The sequence below is a fragment of the Chrysemys picta genome, chromosome 1 (genome assembly GCF_011386835.1).
Source record: "Chrysemys picta bellii isolate R12L10 chromosome 1, ASM1138683v2, whole genome shotgun sequence".
Lineage (NCBI taxonomy): Eukaryota > Metazoa > Chordata > Testudines > Emydidae > Chrysemys > Chrysemys picta.
This window is the reverse complement of record NC_088791.1, coordinates 28,177,321-28,201,654: the sequence shown is the minus strand read 5'-3', so window position 1 is coordinate 28,201,654 and position 24,334 is coordinate 28,177,321. Positions and strand designations below refer to the sequence as shown.

Genomic DNA, 24,334 nt, shown 5'->3' with positions numbered 1-24,334 from the left:
TACAAAAGTATTCAAGATAGTTAAGTCCCAGGCAGACTGCAAAGAGATACAAAAGGATCTCTCAAAACTGGGTGACTGGGCAACAAAATGGCAGATGAAATTCAGTGTTGATAAATGCAAAGTAATGTACATTGGAAAATGTAATCCCAACTATACATATAAAATGATGGGGTCTAAATTAGGTGTTACCACTCAAGAAAGATCTTGGAGTCATTGTGGTTAGTTCTCTGAAAACATTCACTCAATGTGCAGTGGCAGTCAAAAAAGCTAACAGAATGTTGGGAATCATTAGGAAAGTGATCGATAAGAAGACAGAAAATATCATATTGCCTCTATATAAATCCATGGTACGCCATATCTTGAATACTGCGTGCAGATGTGGTCGCCCCATCTCAAAAAAGATTCAGAGAAGGGCAACAAAATTATTAGGGGTTTGGAACTGTTTCCATATGAGGAAAGATTAATAAGACTGGGACTTTTCAGCTTGGAAAAGAGACAACTAAGGGGGGGATATGATTGAGATCTAAAAAATCATGACTGGTATGGAGAAAGTAAATTCGGCAGTGTTATTTACTCCTTCTCATAACACAAGAACTAGGGGTCACGAAATGAAATTAATAGGAAGCAGGTTTCAAACAAACAAAAGGAAGTATTTTTTCACACAATGCACAGTCAACCTGTGGAACTCTTTGCCAGAGGAAGTTGTGAAGGCCAAGACTATAACAGGATTCAAAAATGAATTAGATAAATTAATGGAGGATAGGTCCATCAATGGCTGTTAGCCAGAATGGGCAGGGATGATGTCAGAATCATAGAAGATATGGGTTGGAAGAGACCTCAGGAGGTTATCTAATCCAACCCCCTGCTCAAATCAGGACCAACCCCAACTAAATCATCCCAGCCAGGGCTTTGTCAAGCCAGGCCTTAAAAACCTCTAAGGATAGAGATTCCACCACCTCCCTAGGTAACCCATTCCAGTGCTTCACCACTCTCCTAGTGAAATAGTTTTTCCTAATATCCAACCTAGACCTCCCCCACTGCAACTTGAGACCACTGCTCCTTCTTCTGCCATCTGCCACCACTGAGAACAGACGAGCTCCATCCTCTTTGGAACCCCCCTTCAGGTAGTTGAAGACTGCTATCAAATCCCTGCTCACTCTTCTCTTCTGCAGACTAAATAACCCCATTTCCCTCAGCGTCTCCTCATAAATCATGTGCCCAAGCCCCTTAATAATTTTCGTTGCCCTCCACTGGACTCTCTCCAATTTGTCCACATCCTTTCTGTAGTGGGGGGCCCGAAACTGGGTGCAATACTCCAGATGTGGCTTCACCAGTGCCAAATAGAGGGGAATAATCACTTCCCCCGATCTGCTGGCAATGCTCCTACTAATGTAGCCCAATATGCCGTTAGCCTTCTTGGCAAAAAGGGCGCACTGGTGACTCATAGCCAACTTCTCGTCCACTGTAATCCCCAGATCCTTTTCTGCAGAACTGCCGCTTAGCCAGTCGGTCCCCAGCCTGTAGCAGTGCATGGGATTCTTCCATCCTAAGTGCAGTTCTCTCCACTTGTCCTTGTTGAACCTCATCCGTGTCCCTAGCCTCTGTTTGCCAGAAACTGGGAATGGGCTACGGGACATGGATCACTTGATGATTACCTGTTCTGTTCATTCCCTCTGGGGCACCTGGCATTGGCCACTGTCAGAAGACAGGATACTGGGCAAGATGGACCTTTGGTCTGACCCAGTATGTCCATTCTTATACTGAACAAAAATATCGATTACAGCCCAGTCCTTCTCTCTCATGCTGCTTGGCTAGCAGCACACTTTGTTGACCAATCTGCAGAGCATCATTGGTGTCAACTTTGCATGCTGTTCATTCTTTCCCCTCAAAACTGGAAGGAAAACTATATATCTGTGACAACCCCGAAGGAGACTGAAGGTGTTTGGAATAAAGGGGAATGGTGTCAGTACCATACAGTGAGCACTTGATACAGTGTGTCAAGATTTCATAACATGAGGTATTCCTGGCAACACACAGGTTTCATGAAGCTCATTGGCATTGAGGTCTTAACATGTCCATTTGCAATGCAATATTAAACATATTTCACCATTATATTTTGCAACAGTGTCCTAAGCACTGCATATGGGCATGAGTTGCACTGATGCATTAAAAATAGCCGACATTACTAACATTTAAAAATTTAGAAAACAATGTAAAAACTGCACTTGGGGCTTGAAGATATGATTGTGGGAATTGTACTGCACAATGTGCATACTCCATCCAATATAACTACATTACTCTGTAATGTTTCATGTCACTCCATAGATCAGAGCTGTTATAGGCCTTATATAGCAGTTATTAGATAAACCAGTTTTAATTTTATTTAAATATATTGCTGTTGAAATACTAAAGTTTGGCTTCTCTGACTAACCTTGTAGCCTACAAAAAATAAGGCTGCTGTGCTGGGAGACAGAGTTTGGAAACAGTGGGCTTGTTGCCCTAGGGGTTAGTTTCCTGCATAGCTGGGAGATAGCACGTGTTTGCTGCACAAGTGTTTCTCATCTTTCCGTAGTAGCTGTAGCAGTTTACTATCAGGTAAAGAGGAGGCTGTTCGTTAGACCAACCTTCTGCTCAGAGCTATAGTTCCATTACTTTTGCCACCCAAAGGTAAAGCTGTGGATCCCCAGAATAGAAGCTCAGATTTGTGAGCTACTAGTTTTGTTCATCCAGAGATTCAGCACTCAGGTGGCTGAGAGAGTGTGTCACTGGCATCGCGACTACCATGAAAAGTATAAAAAATCACTACCTCTGTCAGTACTGTGAAACATGTTAAAAGGCACCATCCTGGTCCCATTGAAGTCAGTGAGAGTTTTACCTTGGATTTCAATGAGAGCAGGATCTAACCTTAAATGTTTTACCCAACTACTAGCTCAGCCTCTTTATGAAATCTCTACGTATGTTTAATATTTCTTTTTTCAGTTAATTCTGTCAGCACTTTGCCATATAACCTAGAAAGTTCATGATACTGGGTCCCTAATTGTATCCCTTTCTTATCCTCTCCTTCTTCCAGACTGAGCTTTTCTCATCTTCCCCAACTGACTGCATTACAGTCCCTCTAAGCAGGGGCATCTGTAAAGCACTACTCTACAACTGATGCTATTGCAGTCCCATAGCCATGGATCATGCAGCAGAGATGAGGGGTGAGATGAAGATGAAGAAAGCCAGGCACACAGAAGCTAAGCAACTTGCCCACAGTCACACAGCAAGTCATTGGCAGAGTTGAGACTAGCTCTTATTAATTCCTAGTTCCCAGGCCCCTGCATAATTCCATCCCCCTCTCTAACATAAGCATTGTGTTCAGTGCTAGGCCCTTCAATTCTAGATAGATACTGCAAATAGGAGGTAGTTCAGAGAAGATCAATGAGAGAGTTAGGGAATCGGAACTACTTTATAAGGAAATACTCCATTGAGGGGTTTTATGTATACTTGTCTGACCATTCTGGGGCCAGGGGGATCTGAGTCTATTAATCCCTGAAGGGTGTAAACATGACTCGAAAAAGTTGTATTAGAGAGGCTGATACAAAGAGTGTAACTAGGAGAAATTGAATGAGATTAAGAAAGCTAAACTTTAGGCTGAATGGCAGGAAAAGGCCATGTAATAGTTTCCCAGAAGAAATGACAGAAGCCCAATTTCTTGGGATACTTAAGGTAAGACTAGATAAAGCAATAAAATATATGCTAGAGTTGGCTGAATAGAAAACAATATTCAATATAGATAACTAATTTCACTGGTAATTATTGAATAATATATTCTCCAAATAGTTTTCAGCCACCTATAGAGCTGATTAAATACCACAAAAAATGACAAGTTATTCAACAAAAATCAGTGAAATTCATCAGATAGGTATTTGACTAATCCTATCTAGCCAGCCCTAAAACGGGCTATAGGGAACAATCCTGCACTGACAGAGTGATGGACTGTGCTTTTCTAACTGCGCTGATCCTGTGATTCACAACTCAGAAACTGGCCAAGTTCAACAGCTTCCCACCCTCGTTGATCTGACCTGGTTCAGGTTAATGTTGAATTGTCCCAGTAATCCAGCCTTTGAATACTTTCAAGAAAAACAAATGTAATATTTTTAAACATTATGGTTAGAGGTTGCGAGTCATGTGATTGAGCTTTTTTGTATTTCTGGGTTATTTTGTAAGGTGGGGAAGGAAACAGGAAATTAAATTTGGAATACAATTATTTAACTGAAACATTGAACTCAGAATTTTCACTTAGCACTTTTTGCTGAAGTGAAGCCTGGATCTAGATTAGCAGGTGTGTGGCAGGCAGGATTAAGAGGCATTGGCAGTGTTGATGGGGAAGATTACACAGCATAATTCTCTGCTCAGGCCTGTGTATTACTCCCTCACTTTCTTCAGCATCAAATCAATACTCCAGATTTGAAACTACGCTTTGGGAAAATATAATTTAAGATCCATGTTTAGGAAATTATTATAGTAATAAAATGTGTGTGCATATTTATTTTAGGTTGAATCACAAAGCACCTAACATTAGAACTATGAGTTTAAAAAAGATAGACATTTAAACTGACACAAAATGCACAATATAGTCTGTGGTATTGGAGTTAAAATTTACATGGTCACTAGGGATAATATTCAGAATTAGAATGTCTTTGGTTTGCTTTTTTTTCCAGAGTTTGGTCTGTCCAGGAAAACTCTTCCTATCTGCATTGCTCAAATTGAACCTATCAGATTGAATGAAAAATAAAAAATCTGAACCTCAATGTTTTTCTTTTTCATATTTAGGAAAATCCCTCCTGCGGCAGATAGCCCTATGCCTTCTCCAGCAGCACATATCACCACCCCTTTGCCGGCATCGGTTTTACAGCCTTTCAGCAACCCCAATGCAGTGTATATTCCTTCAACACCCATCAGCTCAAGAATCACTTCTTCTTACATAATGACATCAGCCATGTTATCGAACGCAGCCTTTGTGACAGCGTCAGATACGAATTCCATTGTGTCACACACCACAGCTTTTCCTCATGTGGCTGCAAGTTTAAGTATCATGGACTCAACTTTTAAGGCACCATCAGCTGTGTCACCAGTGCCAGCAGTCATCCCTTCCCCATCCCACAAGCCATCCAAAACAAAAACCAGCAAATCCTCAAAAGTCAAAGACCTATCGTCTCGTAACGATGAGTCTTCAAGTAACAAAAAGAAAAAGTCACAGTCTTCTTCCTCTTCATTATCTTTGCAAACATCCTCCTCGTCTTCATTTTCAGGGTCCCACAAAAAGAACTGTGTCCTGAACTCTAGTTCAACTTTGAACTCCTATCAGGCTACATCTTCCTATAACAGTATGTCTGTACACAATACAAACAATGGAACAAGCCCACTCAGTGCCAAATCGGAGCCCTCAGGACGGACTTCATTAGCAAGTAGCTCAACTGACTCAGTAAAACACATGAGCATGGTAGTAAGCAGTATTGATTCCTCTAATTTGTCTGCATCCTCCTTTGTGCACCATTCAGGGGACCATTCCCTGGCAGTACATAATGCAGTGTCTTCTCTACCCCTTTCTTTTGACAAATCAGAAGGAAAAAAACGTAAAAACTCTAGTACTAGTAGCAAAGCCTGTAAAATCACTAAAATGCCTGGTATGATTAGTGTTCACAAAAAGAGCACTGCCAACCTTATTTCTACGGTGCCAGATCCTCCAAACAGCTCTCTCTCTCGGCAGGTAAGGGATTCTTCCAGTTACTTCTCTGCAGGTCTTGTTTGCCTTATTTGAAATGTATTGAATTGTGAGGGAACCGGTTTTACAATTGTCTCAGACTCTGTTTTTCATCTTCTGACTTACTGTTTAGGCTGATGCAAAAATGTTTTTGCATTTGTTTTGAATCCGGTGTGGAAGGGAGGTTCAAGTGTTCCCAACACCTTTGTGATACTTAATTCAAATATTTTTGTTTTACAAGTTATAACAGTCTTAATGCAACTATACAACTAGCCATTTATGTTTTAGAAATCAAATTGCGGGGGAAGGATGGGGAAGGACTTTCAGAAGTTAATTCCTGCTCTTTGTTCATGGCTTGGTACAGTGCATGCAAATTCAATATGTAATCTAGCTCATCTCTGCACAGCTCATCAGATTTGGTTTCTTTATATACAGATGTTTTGCTTTTGGAGTGCTATTTTTTTTTCATAAACACATGCAAAATAAATGCCTGCTCCTGAAAGGTGGAGAGTACCAGTCACTCCCATGGATTCAGTGGCTGTTTTGTGTTCTCAGCATCTTTCTGATTCCAGACCTAAACCAAACTTGTTTTCCCCTTTGAGCAGTACTACTCGTTCACTCCCTTTTTAGGGGTTTGGCTCCTAAATGAATTGTTCAAAGACTGGTGATAACCTCAGTTCTGTGAATTAGGATCCCCTTTATTAGACATCAGTCCTTATTCTGGAGTACAGTAACTTTTGGATTGATGAACTCAATAAAGCTAATAAAATAGACTTATTTCATAGTTGGAACCAGGAGAATGGAAGTTCGCTTCACATGTGGATTTGTTTTAAAAACACTTTTGTTTGTTTTTATTAACATTCAAATAATTTTTAAATAGCATGTGTTACACACAAAGCATAGTGACTGCTTTAAACATCATGACTGGATAATTCAGATCAAAAGAGTAGTTTTCACAGAATACTGTGACTATTGGAACAATCCACAGTGCACTTATTACAGAAAACCAAGTAGTAAAAGGGCTTAAAAGAAACTTATTTGAGCCCCATGTTGTATGGACTAGTTCATGGGTTCTCACCGTAGGGGGTCACAAACAAGGCTGTGGGAGAGAGGGAGGAGTTATGGCCATCCTCTTTCTTTATGGATAGATGGCAGTGTGGGAACCCAGCGCTATTTCTGTTGTAACATGGGGTCATGGTATTGAAAAAGTTGTGATGCACTAGTTAATTATGATAGCTAGTTTAATACATAGAGCTGGTATTTGTGAAGTTAGCATGTATTTCCACAATAACCTGTATCTTCATTTGATTTTAATTGCTTTTATAAATAGCAATGTTAAGGGGTTTTCCCTTTCCACTTTAATTGGGTGACAAATTCTGAACAGTTTGTCTGTTAGAGCAAATAGCTGATTGTCAGTCCCTCTAAGTTCTGTTGCTGGGCTCTTTTCCCTCCCAGATCGGTCACTGATTTGCTTTGTGACCTTAGGCAAATCATCAAACTTCTGTGCCTGATCTGTGAACTGCCTGTGTCTTCACCATCTGTTAAATGATAGTATTTACATTTTTCAGTGGGGAGGAAGGGTGTGGTCAGAAGCTTTTTTCTTTTTTGCTTATATTGAAACAATGGTACAGCCACCTCTGGATCCCCGATGCTGTTTCCCAATCAGAAGTAGGAAAACTTAAGTCAAAGTAAAATAAATTCATCTTAATCCCAGTTCTGTGCACCATTCATGGCTGTTTAACAGCACAGTTTCCCCCTTGAACTTGCTTTGTTGCCACAGACTGTATGTAGTACAGATTCCACCAGAGGGCTCCAAAGCAGCAGAGCTTCCAAGGAGGGCATTTCATTGAACGTTCTGGTGGCCAAAGCAGAGGTGTATGAGGCAATTTCCAAACCACCTTTATTGAGCAGTTGGTTATCGTTTTAATGTGCATGTGCTCAGAGCTCTGAATTCAGTGCAGTTTTTAAATATCTAAATAAATAGAATCAAATAAAGGTTGTTACGATGCACCACCTAAATCTAGGATGGAGAATTGCCACTAATTATAGAGCTTTGAAATCCTGGGAGAAAATGGCGCCATATGCGGGCAAAAGTGTAAGGTGTGAGAATAAATAAATTGTGGCCAAAATGCATACCGATAAAACCTTTATTATGATTTATTATTGATATGCAATGCACACAAACAAAGCTAGTCCCTGCCCTGAGGGGTTTCAGTCTAGAACCGTGGTTTTCAATCTGTGGTCTACGGACCCCTATGCCTAAGATTTCCAAAGGGTCCACGCCTCCATTTGAAATCATTTAGAGGTCTGCAAATGAAAACAGGTTGAAAACCACTGGTCTAGAAAGGAGAGAAAGCTGTAGAAGACAGGACACGCTGCAAAACCCAGAGGTGGGGATAGCTTTGTGTGTGGCTTTTTGTTTTGTTTTAAACGAAAACTCTCCCTCCATGTGGACAGTGCAGAAGTGAGTTTTTGAAGGGAACGTGACTGAAGAAAGGATGGTTTGGAAAGGACATTCCATACATAGGAGCAGCACAGAAATGGGAAAAGAGGACAAATAGGGCTCTCAGACTGGTGAAATGGACAGAGTAGAGAGCCCCAAGGGAGGGCACCATTATGTATTTTCTCTCTCCTGCTACCAATAGAGATACAATAATTACATAACACACAGAGAGATGATTTATTTTGGCTTTTGAAAATGGATAATTTTGTTTCTTTGCATGGAATAATGGCATTGCTTTTCAGTTGTGGTTGATCACATGGCTTAATCATTTAGCTCTGTCCAGGTGACCTGGATTTAACCTCATCTCCAGACAGTCATTGGAGCACCAATATATCAGGGTGTGGCAGGGCCAGGCAGGGCTCTAGCAATCCCCAAACACCTGTGCTGTTATGCCAGCATCCAAACCAGGACCCAGCCAGCCGCAGGATATGAGGGAACAGAAAGGTGGCTTGAGGGTACCTTTCTGCCCTACCCTATCCTCCCCCTGCATCCTGCACCAAACACAGCTCATTTGGACACAAGGATCAACTTCCCCACATTTGAAACCATTTTCAAACCATTTGAAAATCACTAGTCGGGTCAGTTAAACAGAAAGCATGCTATGGATAGAATAGTGAAGCAGTGTCCATAGCTCAGCCCACTGAATCTAGGTATTGTAAGGCATGGTATAATATGGATCAGAATCCCCAGTTATGGGGCACATGGAGAAGAGATTTAATACCTCTTCTGTCGCACTTTTTGTAATCAGACATTCTAACATAGTCTGTGCAAAATCCTGCCCCACGAGATGGAGGCAGAAGGAAGCATTGGGTAGGTGGGGAGGCTAATACAACTTATATATTCCATGGGAAGAAGAAAGCATGTAAGTGTCCCTCTCCTCAAATGCAATGTAAACTCCCTGCCCACTGGGCTAATAAATTGATCTGGCTTCTTGTGTACTATAGAAGGACCATGTCAATCTGATTGAAAAATGCTCTCTTCCCTTTTTCCTCTGACCAAATAGCAGAGGGAAGGATTTGCTCTGAATCAACATGTGTGTTATGGCTTTGAGACTCAGGCTAGGTCTACACTACCCGCCTGAATCGGCGGGTAGAAATCGACCTCTCGGGGATCGATTTATCGCATCCCGTCGGAACGCAACAATCGATCCCCGAATCGACGCTCTTACTCCACCAGCGGAGGTGGGAGTAAGCGCCGTCGACAGAAAGCCGCAGAAGTCGATTTTGCCGCCGTCCTCACAGCGGGGTAAGTCGGCTGCGATACGTCAAATTCAGCTACGCTATTCACGTAGCTGAATTTGCGTATCTTAAATCGACTCCCCCCTGTAGTGTAGATGTAGCCTCAGTACAGGGAAATAAACATGTCAAAGGAAACTACAAACATGATCGAGAGGGTCTCTGTGCAGTTGAGACAACATATATATCTATGAGAAATAGCTAGAAAAGAAGCAATTGCAAGGGTCCATAAAGTGTCTAAAATGCTGAAAGGTACAATATAAAGGAATGGATGCAACAGACCTATTTATGAAAGTAACAGACTCAGGATGCAAACTGAAGCTAAAAACAAGGACAGGACCTTAAGAGGCATTGGGAAACCTTGCTTTACTCAGAGGGTGATTAATATGTAGAATAAACTATACAAAAGACAGCAGTAAAAGCTGCAACCTCGACTATACTTTAAAAGGATTTTGTTAGACAACGCCTAACAAAAGGGTGTTTAAGGGTATAAACATTAAACTAGGGGAATGCAATGTAGGTTACTCCATTCTAATATTCAACAGTGTAATCAAAGTCCCCCTGCACGACAGTTAGAGGTAACTGAGTATAATACAGCACTTCCCATTTGCAGCTGTTAGGGCTGTAGATTCACAGGGACAGGTACTGGAAGTTGACCATGACACACAGCAAAATGTAATAAAGTTTGAGGTCAGAAATCCAAAGGACTGCTCAAGACTCAGCAGCTTGAGGCCTTTGCAATTGTCCACTAGCTTGAGGTGCTGCAATAGATTAGCTGTAGCCCAGTGCATCAGTCTGAAATCAGTCTGTAGCCCACAAGTCAAAGTCGGGTTACTACAAAGCTAGACAGAGGGTCTATCTGATTTGTTGTTTTTCCATCCCATACTGTTCCAGTTAGTGTTTCCTATGTGCTTTGTGAAATGTAACTACATTTGCCTGCCTTTAACAGGGTCTGTGAGATCACTAGGATTATATCTAAGGAAATTTGTTTTTCAATAGACAGTAGCAGTTACCTCTGTTTTCTAAATAAATGTACAACATGCTTTCAACATGAAAGAAAACAAAGCCAATACAGGCTTCCCATGCATCTGACAACAATGTGCCTTTCAATACTATTCAATTAATGTCTTTCAGATTGGAAAAAATAGCAGTGTAGCTTTGTCACAATCCAGTCCTTCAAGTACATCAAACCCAGTACACAACAGACAAGTAAGTTTTGGGGTGGTTGTTTTTTAAGCGAAAGTCACTTCAGTAGTAAAATAGCAGATACTCTGTCAAGAAATGTCTGAATTGTTTTATGTATTAAATTATATTTTTAAGCTTTGTCCTCTGTAGATTTAATCTTTTTATAAATTAATATTAGATTCTCCCCCCCCCATTAAGATTCTTTTCCAGCTGTTTATTGCTCCCAAAGAGTGTATGAATGGTGAGTTTCCTGCATATTGTTGGTCACCCACACCACTGCCCAATCAGTTTGTCGTTTGCCTGGCCATCTGTCTCTGATGTGATGGAACACCAGCCAGCAGCCGCTGAAACAGTGCTTTACACATAAAACTCACTGCAAAAGGAAATTGACTAGGCTCATGCAGTTGCAATCAGAAGAGAGAAGAAGGGCAGAGAAGTATTTGAGAGGAGGAGACAAGGGCTTGTCTACACAAGGAAATTGACTGGCACAGTCATACAAACGCCGTAAATACTCGTTCATTAGCCCGTTCGTTTATAAGCCGACCCCCCAAGATGGTTAGGTAAAGATAGCAAAAACTGTATGGCCCTATACTTCAGGGGTTGGCAAACTTTGGCTCCTGGCCCATTAGGGTAAGCCGCTAGCGGGCCTGGACATTTTGTTTCCCTGGAGCATTCACAGGCACGAAGCCCCTCAGCTCCCAGCATTGTGGCTGAGAACGGCGAACTGCGGCCACAGGGAGCTGAGGGGCTACATGCCTGCAGACACTCCAGGTAAACAAAACGACAATGTATTAGATATTCAATTCAGTGATTCCATAAAGTTTAAAATCATCAAATTTTGGTGTTATAAGCCAACCCCCCGCTCTTTTTTACCAAAAATATTCAGCTTATGAATGAGTATATATGGTACTCTGAATCTGACTCCTTCCCACAGCATCAGACATCACTGAGGGCATGAACAATACTCTGCCATCCCTGTCTGTCTGTCCTACTGTTTGCTGCAATGACTACCTTGTTGTGTTTCTATAACGGAGCTTGTTTGAGAGGGCAGGTTGTTGGCCTGTTGCTAAACCTGGAGGACTTGTGGACTACTTTTCATTTAGTCTCTACTCTTTGACATGTCCAGCTTGGACAGCTCTACCAGGAGTTAAACTCCCACCAGGCTAGCTCTCAGGGTCATTGGAACACAAAAGCCTTCCCACTGTATCAAGTCCCCAGAGAAGGATAAGATATTCCCCCATAAGTATTCCCCATATGGACAGTCTACTTCAGAATAGAAGTGACTTTTTCAGGAATAAGTACGCCACTCACAAAGCAGTCAATGCTGGTCAATTTTCCCCATGTAGACAAGAGAGGAGAGAAACAAACAGCAGGAATAGTGATAGTCCTAATGCTGATAGCTTGCATCATTTTCCCCCATTGACAATAATCTGAATCACCATCGTTTAGAGATGAACTGCTAAAATATGACCTAAAATAAAATAATGTATTCCCCCTTGCTTGCTGATTTAAAGGAGGAAGTACATGGAGGAAGAACTACTATTAATAAACAAATGCATTGGAAAATCTCTCCTTGCACACTGGCTTTTTGTTTTGAGAGAATGACATCCAAATGCCAACAGCAGTCGGGGCGAAAGCTGTTATAAGGCATAATACAGATTTTTGGTTGATTTAAGGGGTAATTCCTGTTTTGTTCTTTCAGCTGCACCATCTATACACAACCCCGGGAATAAGGCTTGTTAGTTAACTGCTGTACTGGATCCACCAGTGAGAACCCAAGAGTACAAAACATTGATTTTGTGGCAATCGTACATAAACAGAAGCTATTACACTGTTGCCAGCTCTTGCAGTTTTATCAAGCATTGCAATATTTGGTGATTTTTTTCTAAAGCCCCAGCTGTTAGAGTCATTAAGAGAAAATCTGAGCTTTCATTTTAAAAAAAGTAAGGTTCTAGCCCTCACAGTGGCAGTTAAAGCTTGAAAACATGAACCCTAAACGCAAATAAACCAAAATATATTGCTGTTTTTAAATCTCATGATTTAGTGGGGCCTGACTCAGGGTTTTTGAATGATTGGGGTTAATACTGATCATATGAATTGGCAACAGAGTGCTCTGGAAGTCAAATATTAGGCTTACGCTACATGACAATGTCTCTTTTTGTAAGATTTTTGTCAATTTCATAAACTGATCTGATATCTGAAAGTTGCTGCAATCGGGATATTGTCACAGTAGCCTGCGCTGTGTGGTTTTTAATAAACCATAATGGAGTTGGTAAAATGATGACTTTACATGAAAATGTCTTCTACCTGTTGATGTCAGCTGTGAACTAAAAGCAGACTTCCCCAGAATTACTGGCCATAACATCCATCCCTGCATTAGATTTATAACTAATCATTTTTTTGTCTTTGTAATATTTTTAGGTACCTGACTGTTTTAATATTTCAAGCCCTCATTGTATTATGGTTTTTAAATATGTATAACCAGATCACTGTAGTAAGAGGTGACAGTGCATTGTATGTCATTTGGGATTACAATAGCTTTTCTGTCTAAGGCTAGTAGAGATGTGATGTATAAGGAAAAGATTCTTTAGAACTGCCTCCTGTTTGTTATTTCACATTTGCCCTGATTCTTGTGTTCATTAAGTCAGTGTATCACTGAATCTCTTTTTTTTTAAACCCTACACACACTCTCAACAAGAAACAAACAGCATATTTGATGCAGCTTCTTTTCATTGTAATGAGTTTATTTATTTCTTAGAAAAAGAGAATTTATTTCTCAAAAGGGATTATACTTTATTTGTTATGAGATTTAAGAAAAACAAATTCCTTTTTTAGGCTTTGCAGCAGGTGCATTATTAAAGTTGTTACAGTATTGAATGAACAAGCACATGTACTGGGAAATGTTTCATGGTTTTGAAACTGGCTCTGGTTTCTCTTTTAGAAAACATCAAATCGGACTGGTAGGATAAGGACTCTTCCATAGCAAGGAAAAGGAACCAGCCTATAATCTCTAGCTCTCAGCAACCCTACACCACAGAGTTTTTATTTTCTGTGTCCTGCAGGTGGATTTAACCTTTTATCAGTTTGTGGTTCTAAATTAAATTTACAGAAAACTGCTATAATAGTGGATTGTTTAGTTTCTCGCTTGTATTTGCCACTGATCTGTGCATTCTGCTTTGTTCTGTTTCATGCCTTCTCAAGCTGTTAATGTTGCTTTGCTCCCTTTGTTTCTTACAACAGTAACAGTGGACATTCCAAAATAATCTAATTCATGGCTTGGATTTTAAATTGTCCCCCAAAATTGTTGTCATTAATTACAAACTACATTAATCTCTGGATTTATGCTTGTTTTATGGATAAAAAATATTACCTAGTGCATTTCTCAGCAGTTTGTAACAATTGGGGCATTGCAACTTTAAGAACTAATTTTGATGGGTGCTCAGCTCCCATAACTCCCATTGACTTCATTGGGAGTTCTGAGTGCTCAGCGTCTCTCAGGATCAGGCTCTTAAGGAGTCTGTACTCCAATCAACGCATGGAGGATTTACACATCTAACTCCTGCTAAAGTTAGTAGGAACGCAACGTGAAAATTCCCCATATCGTGGTGGGAGTTGTGACCCCTAATATCATACTATTGGTTTGCTTCATTAAACAATTTGGGTTTGCAAGGACAGGAGTTGAACAGATTGGTTTGCATCAATAGAATTGCACTGACAGTGTTTCTTATAGGATTACTGATTTTTTTTATATAAAATGTAGATTTTATAATCAGAAAATTGATACCAGGTACTGGAACATTAGTACAGAGGAATTAATTTTTATTTCTACAGTGTTAAAAGTGCACTTATATGCTGGTTTATTTACATCTTGGGGAAAGGAGAGACTGCAGATAGTAAGGAGATTACTTTTTTCTTTTTTTAAAAAAGAAGGCTTAAGGCAGATTTTAAGAATTATAAAATGTTTAAGGAATTATAAACGAGGCTAGATCCTTTGAAAAAAGTTTAGAAGATATTCTTAAAGTAAATTTTTATAGTGTTAATTTTGTAATAATTTATGTTTTACTATATTTCGGAGCTAGCTGACCGGAATAGTTTCAGAAACAGTATGAAATGTAGGAAAGTTTAAGCAATGTTTATATTTTTAACATGTTCTTTGAATTGTTTTTATTGAACATTTCTTCAGACTGAAAAATGTGTACATATCTTTGTTATTTTTGCACAATTTTTGTCTTGTTCAGTTTTAGAAGCAGAACTGTTTGTTTTTTAATTTATTTTGGTTGTAAAACTGCAGGAATTTAAAAATCTTAGTAACAAAGTTACCCTCTGTAATTGATGAAGTGTCCCTCTGCTTCCAGAGGAAAAACAGTGCTTTTGGGATTCAGTGGCTGCTTCTGAGAAATAATGCTTGTCAGTGACTGAAGGAGTAATTCATTAGTTTTAAGAATTTTTAGCTCTTTACATGCATCTTTTAATTGGAAAGCTGGAACATGGAGACTAACCTTTGAATGCTGCTTAAATTTGTTTTCAACTGGCTTAGGCCTGACAGCATTTGGTGAAAGCTAAGTATCAAGTGAAAACCCATGGTATTTCTCCCTTCATTAAAGAAGCATTATTTGATTTTATATGTATTAAAAACTTCAGCCTGAAAAGTGAAATGGAAATAAACCTTTTTAAAAATGGATATAAACTGGACCAGCCTATAATGCATTATTAGTGTAGCATTCACTCAGCGGTTCTTTTTCTCCCTCATTTGCCTGAAGATCTTGTGATTTGTTTCCAGCAATATAGGCTCAGAAGCTTTGGTTGTTACACATACGCAATGCATAGGCCCGTCAGCCATAAAAAAAATAAAAAAAGCAACTTGGATAACTTGTATGCCTTCTTTTGTATTGATGTAACAATTGTAAATAGTGCTGATCGACCTTTGTAGAGAATAGTTTATACGGCATATTCTATTATTGCTGATTCTCAGTGAACTATTGTTTTAAAAAAAGAAAAAAAATGAAATTTTTCTATTTACACCTTATATTTTGTTATGCTGTTGACCCATGGCACTTTAACAAAACTCTGTGGGTTTTGCATAGCTGGTCAGTCATGGGGTATATTAAATAACTGTTGTTGCACAGAAATGAATTTGCACCTGCTATATTGTGCTTTCCTACTTCAGATTTTAGAAATTTTTCCAGAAAACTTTTGAAGAAAGCATGTCCAATCATTCTAAAAAAATAATGCCATACTTGTACAGTCAATTTCTTTTCTACAGTCCATATTTTGTAACACTAAGTATTTTCATTCTTTGTCCTGCACCTTTCTGTGTTAGCAGTATCAAATAGAATTCATTCCATGCTTGTGATAATTGTAAGCAGAATAAATGTCTAAAGTAGGTGTAAATAGTAAATTCTATGGCTTACAGTTTAAAAAAAGGAAAAACAGAACAAACATGTATCTGATTGATACTGCCATGGTTCAACACCGGGCCTGGAGATATTCTCTAGTGAGCGATTGTATTTTTTGTTTTTTGCTTTATTATTTTTTTTTTTTTGTAACATGGCTTTGTAAATAAAATAATTTATATGTTTGTAAGAAAAAATGTGCAGTGTCATTATTTAACTTTAAAAAGAAATGTGTATATATTTTAAAATTGTACTTTTCTTCATTTCACAGGGGAAGATTAACTCCTGTGCAGAGAACCAGCCAGTTGGACTAAACGGGGTTCTGTGACCCTTTCTCAAGGTGCCCAGAACCGTAAGCCCCTGGTACCCCTCTGCCTCAGCAGGTGAGAGCTTTGGCAGAGCTTAAACTGTGACAGCTCCCTGCCACACCAGTCGGTCGGCCTCATCAACAAACTCCTCAAGAATTTGCCAGGTAACATGCAGTGAACCCCAATTTCCGAGTTCCCCAGAAATATCTCTCTGCAGTGCCCAGTCCCTTTGACTGGACACACTCAGAAATTAGTAGGTCCACTAGTCTCCAAGAAGACAGAATACACACCAGCCTGCTGGTTCAACTGAGGATGAATGCCTTATTTTAGTGTAACAGCACTGGGACGAATTTATAATAAAACAAAAATAAGTTTATTAATAAACAACATAGATTTGTGATACCAAGCAAGAGAAAAAGAGAGACAAGGATGGTTACAAACAAAACAAAAATAACACATTTTCTAGTGACTAAAACATAACGTTAGCAAGCTACAGTCTTTGCCTGCTAATCATAATCCCTCTCCAGCCCTTCTCCTCATGGCAATCAAATCCTCCCTTGCCCTCAGCAAAGCAACCCCTGACAGTCTCAGCTAGACACTGGAAATTAGCCAGGATTTTTACCCAACAGGGAACTGGAAATTATCGGGTTTTTGTCCAACAGGGAACTGGCCAGTTTGAGAGACTGAGTTTTGGGGCAGGAAGTAACACATCCTGTTGCCTGTGTTTTCCTCTTGCCCCAAAACAGTAAATAAAATATTGGCATAATATCTGATACTTAATAATTAACCAAATGCTAACACTTTTCACAAAGTGATTGTTCCATATCTGACCTCTGTCCTCATCTTTAAAGGAAACCATCACAACATCTACAAAAGATGAGCCTGGGAGCTTAAATTCATAACTTTACTCGACAGTAAAAATAATGGATTTAATAAAGACACTAATCTGTAACACACTGACCCCCTTTTTTGTCTTATGACTGCAGTGTTAACTGGCTACTTTACCTTAAATGGTCTCTTACAATATGTTACTCCTGGGGGAATTATGCACCACTGCGCACACGAAGTATTCATGTTCCCCCCAGATTTTTTTTTCTCTGCAGAATATAGATTCTGCTGAAGAGGCACTGCAGTTACACTTTTCGCCCTCCAGGGGCTGCTGTGGCTCCAGAAGAGACTCATAGACTCATAGACTTTAAGGTCAGAAGGGACCATTATGATCATCTGGTCTGACCCCCTGCATGCTGCAGGCCACAAAACCGTCCCCACCCTTTCCCTGACTCTGCTGATGAAGTCCCCAAATCCTGTGTCTTAGTGACTTCAATTGGCAGAGAACCCTCCTGCTAGAGAGAGCAACAAGCCAGCAGAGAGGGATGGGGAGAGACTGCATTCCTCACAGCGGGGCCAGGTGAGGAGGCACAGAACGGACAGAGCGTGGCTATTGGGGGGGATCACAGAGTGGGGTTCAGAAGGACTAGTGTGGTGGGGACAGACTGGGGCGGGGGCTCAGAAGCTAGTGGGGTGACAGCATTGAGCCAGTGGTTGAATGGGAGGGGGGCTGCATGGCCACATGGGGACAGGGCTGCAGAGACACATGGGGATGGGGGTAGGTAGGCTTAGGGTGACCAGACAACAGGTGTGAAAAATCGGGACAGGGGTGGGGGGGTAATAGGAGCCTATATAAGAAAAAAAACAAAAATCGGGACTGTCCCTATAAAATCGGGACATCTGGTCACCCTAGGTAGGCTGCAGGGCCACATGGGAATGGGGGAGGGGAGGCTGCAGGGACACAGGTAGGAGGGCGGTGTGGGGACTCATGGAAGGTGGGAGGTATGCTGCAGGGACACACAGGGATAGGGCCTGATGTGCCTGACTGAATGATAGAGGCTAGAGGTCAGCCAGGATCTGCATGGGGGACAGGGCCGGCTCCAGGCACCAGCCCACCAAGCTTGTGCTTGGGACGGCACCTGGAGGGGGGCGGCACGTTGTGGCGCTCCGGCTCCGGCAGCCAGGGAGAGCGGGGCCACGGCCGGGGCTCGCCGCCCTCCCCCCGGCGCTCTGGCCGCTGGGGAGAGCGGAGCCCCGGCCAGGCACTCCGCCCTCCCCCCAGTACTCTGGCCGCCGGGGAAAGCGGAGCCCCGGCCGGGCACTCCGCCCTCCCCCCGGTGCTCTGGCCTCCGGGGAAAGCGGAGCCCCAGCCGGGGCTCGCCACCCACCCCCTGGCGCTCTGGCCGCTGGGGAGAGCGGAGCCCCAGCTGGGGCTCGCCGCCCTCCCCCCGGGGCTCCGGCCACCCTCCCCCGCCATGCGGGGGGGGGGCGGCGGCGGCCGGAGGCTTTTTTGCCTGGGGCAGCAAAAAAGCCAGAGCCGGCCCTGATGGGGGAGGCTATCCTGTTCCATATTTCTCCCACCCACACCCAACAACCCTCCAGGTTCACTCCCAGGCTCCTTCCCTCTCCCTCAGCTCCTCCATTACTCCTGACTCCCCCAAGTCTTTGCACCACTTCTGAGGGGTGCTAGAAATATGTTTCTGTATTGCAGTTTAAATGAATTACTCAAAACTCTGTATTAATATGCCCAGTAAGTAATCAATTTGTCAAAAAAAAATTTCCTGCATCTTTTTCTTTTGTCTGTATTGTTACAGACATATTTCCTGATAGGTATTTTGAAATAAATTACCAAAATAATGGAAACAGGAGTGATTATATTGTGTTATTTTGACAAATAAAATACACCTCTACCCCAATATAACGTGACCCAATATAACACGAATTCGGATATAACGCGGTAAAGCAGCACTCCAGGGAGGCAGGGCTGCACGCTCCAGCGGATCAAAGCAAGTTTGATATACCGCGGTTTCACCTATAACGCGGTAAGATTTATTGGCTCCCAAGGACAGCATTATATCGAGGTAGAGGTGTATACAGAATTTTAAAATATTGTGCACAGAATTTTTACATTTTTTGGTGCAGAATTCCCAGAGGAGTTCACATATGTGTTAACTACGTATACTAAACAATCTGTTTCACCTTGTATTTAGCTGTGACACTGACTACTTTCCCAGAGCTGAAGAACGCTGTGTAAACTCAAAAGTTTCTCTCTTTCACCAACAAAAGATATTTCCTCACCCAGCTTCTCTCTCTAAGGGTAGGTCTAGGCCTAAAACGCTGCATCAGTGCTTCTCTGCCACTGTAGCATTTAATTGAAGACACTCTGTGCCAACAGGTGAGATTCTCCTGTCATCATAGTTAATCCACATCTGCAAGAGATGGTAGCTATGTCGACAGGAGAAGCACTCGCACTGACATAGCACCATCTACACTGGAAACTAGATCAGCATAACTACGTTGCTCCAGGGTGTGAATTTTTCACAGCCCTGAGCGATGTAGTTTTACTGATATATGTCTGTATTGTAGACCTGGCCTAAGAGCTAGCAAGACACTCAGCAGAAGCAGAGACAAAAAGAAGTCAGTATTAAAAGGAGTCCCCTGGTGAGGGCAAGACAGATTTGGAGACGTGCAACTTTCCCAACACAATTGCTCCTTTCTTCTTCCCCATGTCTCCTGGGACTAGTCTGGCTCCTGCACCTTGATTTAGGAAATGCTATTTCATGAATCTACTTCCGAATCAAGCCAGCACCTGCAGTGTGTCCAGCCTCAGCCACTATCCTTTTCAATTACACCTTTTAAGTCCCTGGGCAGTTTGGGCTCATGCATCACTAAGAGATTAAAACATGTGAAGTGACAAAGTTCAGCTTCATTGACAGGTTGTATACTAACTTTCAGCCAAATTCAGTTTCCAACAGAAAGACACTCTAAATCCCTGAAAATACACTTTATCCTGGAGCGGCTGACAAAAGATTAGCTAACAAGCATCTTATATTCCACACGTTATGCAGCCATGAAACGTTGTTAAATCCTTTTTTCCCAACTCACCCAATGTTTGGTTTCTCTCATAATAGTTTGCTGTACAAGCTTCTCGCAAACCTCCCTCAACGATCAAACTTCCATGGCTCATACACATCAAATCCCATGGTGATGAACAGGGATAATAAACCCCCTGTATAAGGCATTGCCAACCTTAAGCATTCCAAATTATAAACTCTACTCCCCAAAAATCATAATTAAAAATTACAAATTAAAATAATAAATCACCTTTGGGTTTCCTCTGCTTTGTCATTTTGGAGCATTTAGGTTTTCCCCATAAAAGTGCCCCCCCCCCCCCAATTTGTTTGTGATAATTTAGATTTAAAATTCTGCCTTAACTGTACCAACAAAAATGACTGTCTCCTCTGGCTTTCTCCTAATTGCTGGGCTGAGGGAACTTTCGTTTCTTTTTTTTCCCCCTTCTCCATCTCCTCGCCAAACATTGGCCTCCCTTCCTGCTGCTGTCCCTTATATACATGTTCCCTTTTCCCTCTGGCTTCTTGCTCCTCATGGTTTCCCTCTCTGCCCTTCCATATTACCCTCTCTGAAGTTTCCCTCTGCCCCCATATTCTCCAGCCCTCTGTTCCTCCTTGTTCTCCTGTTATTACTGTAGTTATGTGTATTTCCCTGCCCCTCCGGAGCTGCTTTGTTCCCAGGTTTCCTCCCCTCCTCCCGGAAAACAATGTGCAGCTTCTCTGCAAAGGCTGAACTGCTAATTTTACTGGAAGGAGAAGGGACGTCAAGGATGAAAGTGGCCCTAGTATCCCTTAGTTGCTTCTGGGAGGAAGAGGCGGCTCTCAGAGGGTATGTCTACACTGCACTTAGACACCTGCAGCTGGCCGGGCTAAGGGGCTGTTTAATTGTGGTGTAGACATTTGGGCTCAGGATGCAGCCTGGGCTCTGGGACACTGTCACCTTGCAGGGTCCTAGAGCCTGGGCACCAGCTCGAGCTCAAACGTCTATACTGCAATTAAACAGTCCCACAAGCCTGAGTCAGCTGGCACAGGCCAGCCATGGATTTTTAATTGCAGTGTAGACATACCCATACATGCCAGGACACCGGCCACTGGGTACAGGTGTTAAAAACCTATAGAGACTGCTGGCAGGGATGATGATAGGTAGAGAATACTGCAGAATACAGTCATGAAGAAGGTGGGTTGGTTCAATAGTTTCTGAAGCCTCCTTTCTGACTATATTCCTTTATCAGACTAATTCAGAGACCTTTAGTGCTATAACATGATATACTAATGTTGGCAAAGGATTAAATACAGAAAGGTCTAGAATAGAGTAATAATAGGCTTTTATCCCACATGCCCAGTAATCATTATTGTCTGTTTCTGATTTGGTGGCCCGCTGTTGCATCTTTCCAATCTTGCTTATTCCTTCCAGAGCTATACTCAGTTTCTTTTGTTTTTTTAATCTTACTCTTAAGCATCTTTTTCCTATTTCATATTTTGGGGGACTAGAAAGACTGTTTCAGTTGTGATCTTCCCTGTCACACTGTTTACAAAGTCATTCATTCCTAGATTTCCAGTGTGACTGGAACATCCTGGTTCTTATTCCTGGTTGTGATCATTGATTCTGTATGCGGAGAGAGGTTTCCTTGAGTCATCCACATTTCACACATTTGTTTAGGCATAGCAAAGATCAGACTAAACTGAAATATGGAGCTGAAGCATCTCTCTAGATTGTGCAGCAGAGGGAGAGCAGCAATCATCTTTTTAAAAATCTCTCAATGCCAAATTTCACAATCTGTAGCTGACCAAATCCCTTCAGTGGGAGTTTTGCATGATTAAAGACCCCAGGATGTAACAGGGAGAAGCTGTCAACATAGCACTAATAAGTTTGAGCCATCCATTTAATAAGGCTCTACCAGATGGCACGTGGACATTTTGTTATCCTCTGACTAAGTATTCTGCCGGACACTCGACTGACGTAGAGAGACCAAATAGCTCTTAGTAAGGGGCTAAGTAAAACATTTACCTCATTAAGCCAGTCCAGAGGGAAGGAGACTTGAGAGACTATTAAAGGACTACATCACATTGCCACAAACGGAAATAAATGTGGCTGATGTTCACAGTACTTTAAGAAAATGTTAAGATCAACAGAGTATAATTTGCTTTCCTGGATATTAACTAAATGCAACTGTGCTACAAAGTGAGCACTTCAGGAAAGCTTAAATTTTTCAGTTACAATGCTAGTGTAGTGGAGTCTAGGTGGCTGAACTTTCAGCCTCCCACTTAAAGCACATACAGTACACAATAAAATCTCACACTGCTAAACCACTTATTATGGGGGTAGCACTTCCCAGTGTTGTAAGCTGACTTCTAATTTGGTATCACTCAGGGTTGATTTCTTGAAGAGGATATTCTGACAGTCACTGACTGTCTGCTCTCCTCTTTCAGTCCCTCTGTTTCCTTGTCCCTATCCTGTCCTGACAGCTATCTATTTCCCACTTCCTTCCTCACAATCTCCTCTGCCTCCTTTTCCTGTGTACAAACCACCTTTGATCCTTTTGTCTCTGCAGAGCAGCACTCCCCACTCCCTCTTCCCCTGAAGGGACATCTAGAATCAGGGAGCAGGCTTTTTACACCAACTGTATTGACTTCTTTCCATCACACTAAGAACTTATGACTATAGTGAGTCAGACCAATGGTCCATCTAGCCCAATATCTTGTTTTCTGCCACCAACCCGTGGTAGATGCGTCAGAAGGAGCAAACAGAATAGGGCTGTTTATCAAATGATCCATCCCAGTCCCAGCTTCTAACACAGGTTTAGGGTGAGCCAGAGCATGGGGTTGCATCTCTGAGCATCCAACAGCCACTGACGGACCTATCCTGCATGAACTTATCTAATTCTTTTTTTAAACCAGTTATATTTTTGGCCTTCACAACATCCTTGGCACCAAATTCCACATGACTGTGTATTGTGTGAAGAATTACTTCCTTGTTTGTTTTATACCTGATGCATATTAATTTCATTAGGTGACCCCTGGTTCTTGTGTTATGTGACAGGAGTAAATAACACTTCTTTATTCACTTTCTGCACACCACTCATGATTTTATAGTCCTCTATCATATCCCTGCTCAGTCAGTGCTTTTCCAAGCTGAACAGTCCCAATCTTTTTCATCTCTCAGATGGAAGCTGTTCCGTACCCCTAATAATTTTTATTGCCCTTCTCTGTACTTTTTCCTATTATAATTTTTTTGAGATGGGGATGACCAGAACTGCATGTAATATTCAAGGTGTGGGAATTCCATAGATTCACATAGTGGCTCTATATAATCTAAGCACTAGATCCACTCAGTCTGGCTTCCATCCTTTCCACTCATCAGAAATAGCTCTCACCAAGATCTGAGATGATCTTTTACTGGTTAAATCTTAAACCTTACATGCCAGCCTCAGCCAACTTGGCCAGTCTGCTGCAAACCCTGTACTCCCTTCCCCCTGCTGGCCTCTCTTTTCTTGGGTTCTGAGACACTGTCCTCTTTGGAAAAAGAAGAACAGGAGTACTTGTGGCACCTTAGAGACTAACAAATGTATTAGAGCATAAGCTTTCGTGGACTACAGCCCACTTCTTCGGATGCATCCGAAGAAGTGGGCTGTAGTCCACGAAAGCTTATGCTCTAATACATTTGTTAGTCTCTAAGGTGCCACAAGTACTCCTGTTCTTCTTTTTGCGGATACAGACTAACACGGCTGTTACTCTGAAACTTGTCCTCTTTGGGTTCTCCTTACTTCTCCAGCCACTCTGTGTTACCTTTGACGTCTCTTCCACACAACTCCACTGGAGCCCTCCAGGCTCAAGTTCTTGTTCCTATTTCCGTATCCCTTGCTACTCCTGTTTGAATGGCCTCATCCACTCAAATAGGGTTTAATCATCCTCTTTACCAGAGAGGTGGTAGTACTGTGGAAAAGGATCTGGTCATTACAATGGATCACAAATTGAATGTAAGACAACAAATTAATGCATTTGTGAAAAAGGCTAGTAGTATCTGGGGCTATAACAACAGGAGTGTGTAAGAGAGGGGAAGTAACT

The 24,334-nt window shown here is 41.6% G+C and overlaps 1 protein-coding gene across 17 annotated transcripts in view; it reads left to right on the top strand.

Moving 5' to 3' along the window:
* ATXN7L1 (ataxin 7 like 1) overlaps positions 1-18,069 on the top strand; it is a 183,907-nt gene extending 165,838 nt beyond the window's left edge. For 13 of the 17 annotated variants that reach the window (XM_065553935.1, XM_005292369.5, XM_065553928.1 and 10 more), the window contains 3 exons: positions 4,816-5,752; positions 10,619-10,693; positions 13,611-16,259. In XM_065553935.1, coding sequence (XP_065410007.1) covers positions 4,816-5,752; positions 10,619-10,693; positions 13,611-13,652 — 1,054 coding nt within the window. In that variant the 3' untranslated portion in view covers positions 13,653-16,259. Of the gene's footprint in view, positions 1-4,815; positions 5,753-10,618; positions 10,694-13,610; positions 16,260-16,333 lie in introns of those variants that run through there. The other 4 variants (XM_065553940.1, XM_065553923.1, XM_065553968.1 and 1 more) reach the window with 2 other exon arrangements.
* The last annotated feature ends 6,265 nt before the right edge of the window (positions 18,070-24,334 follow it).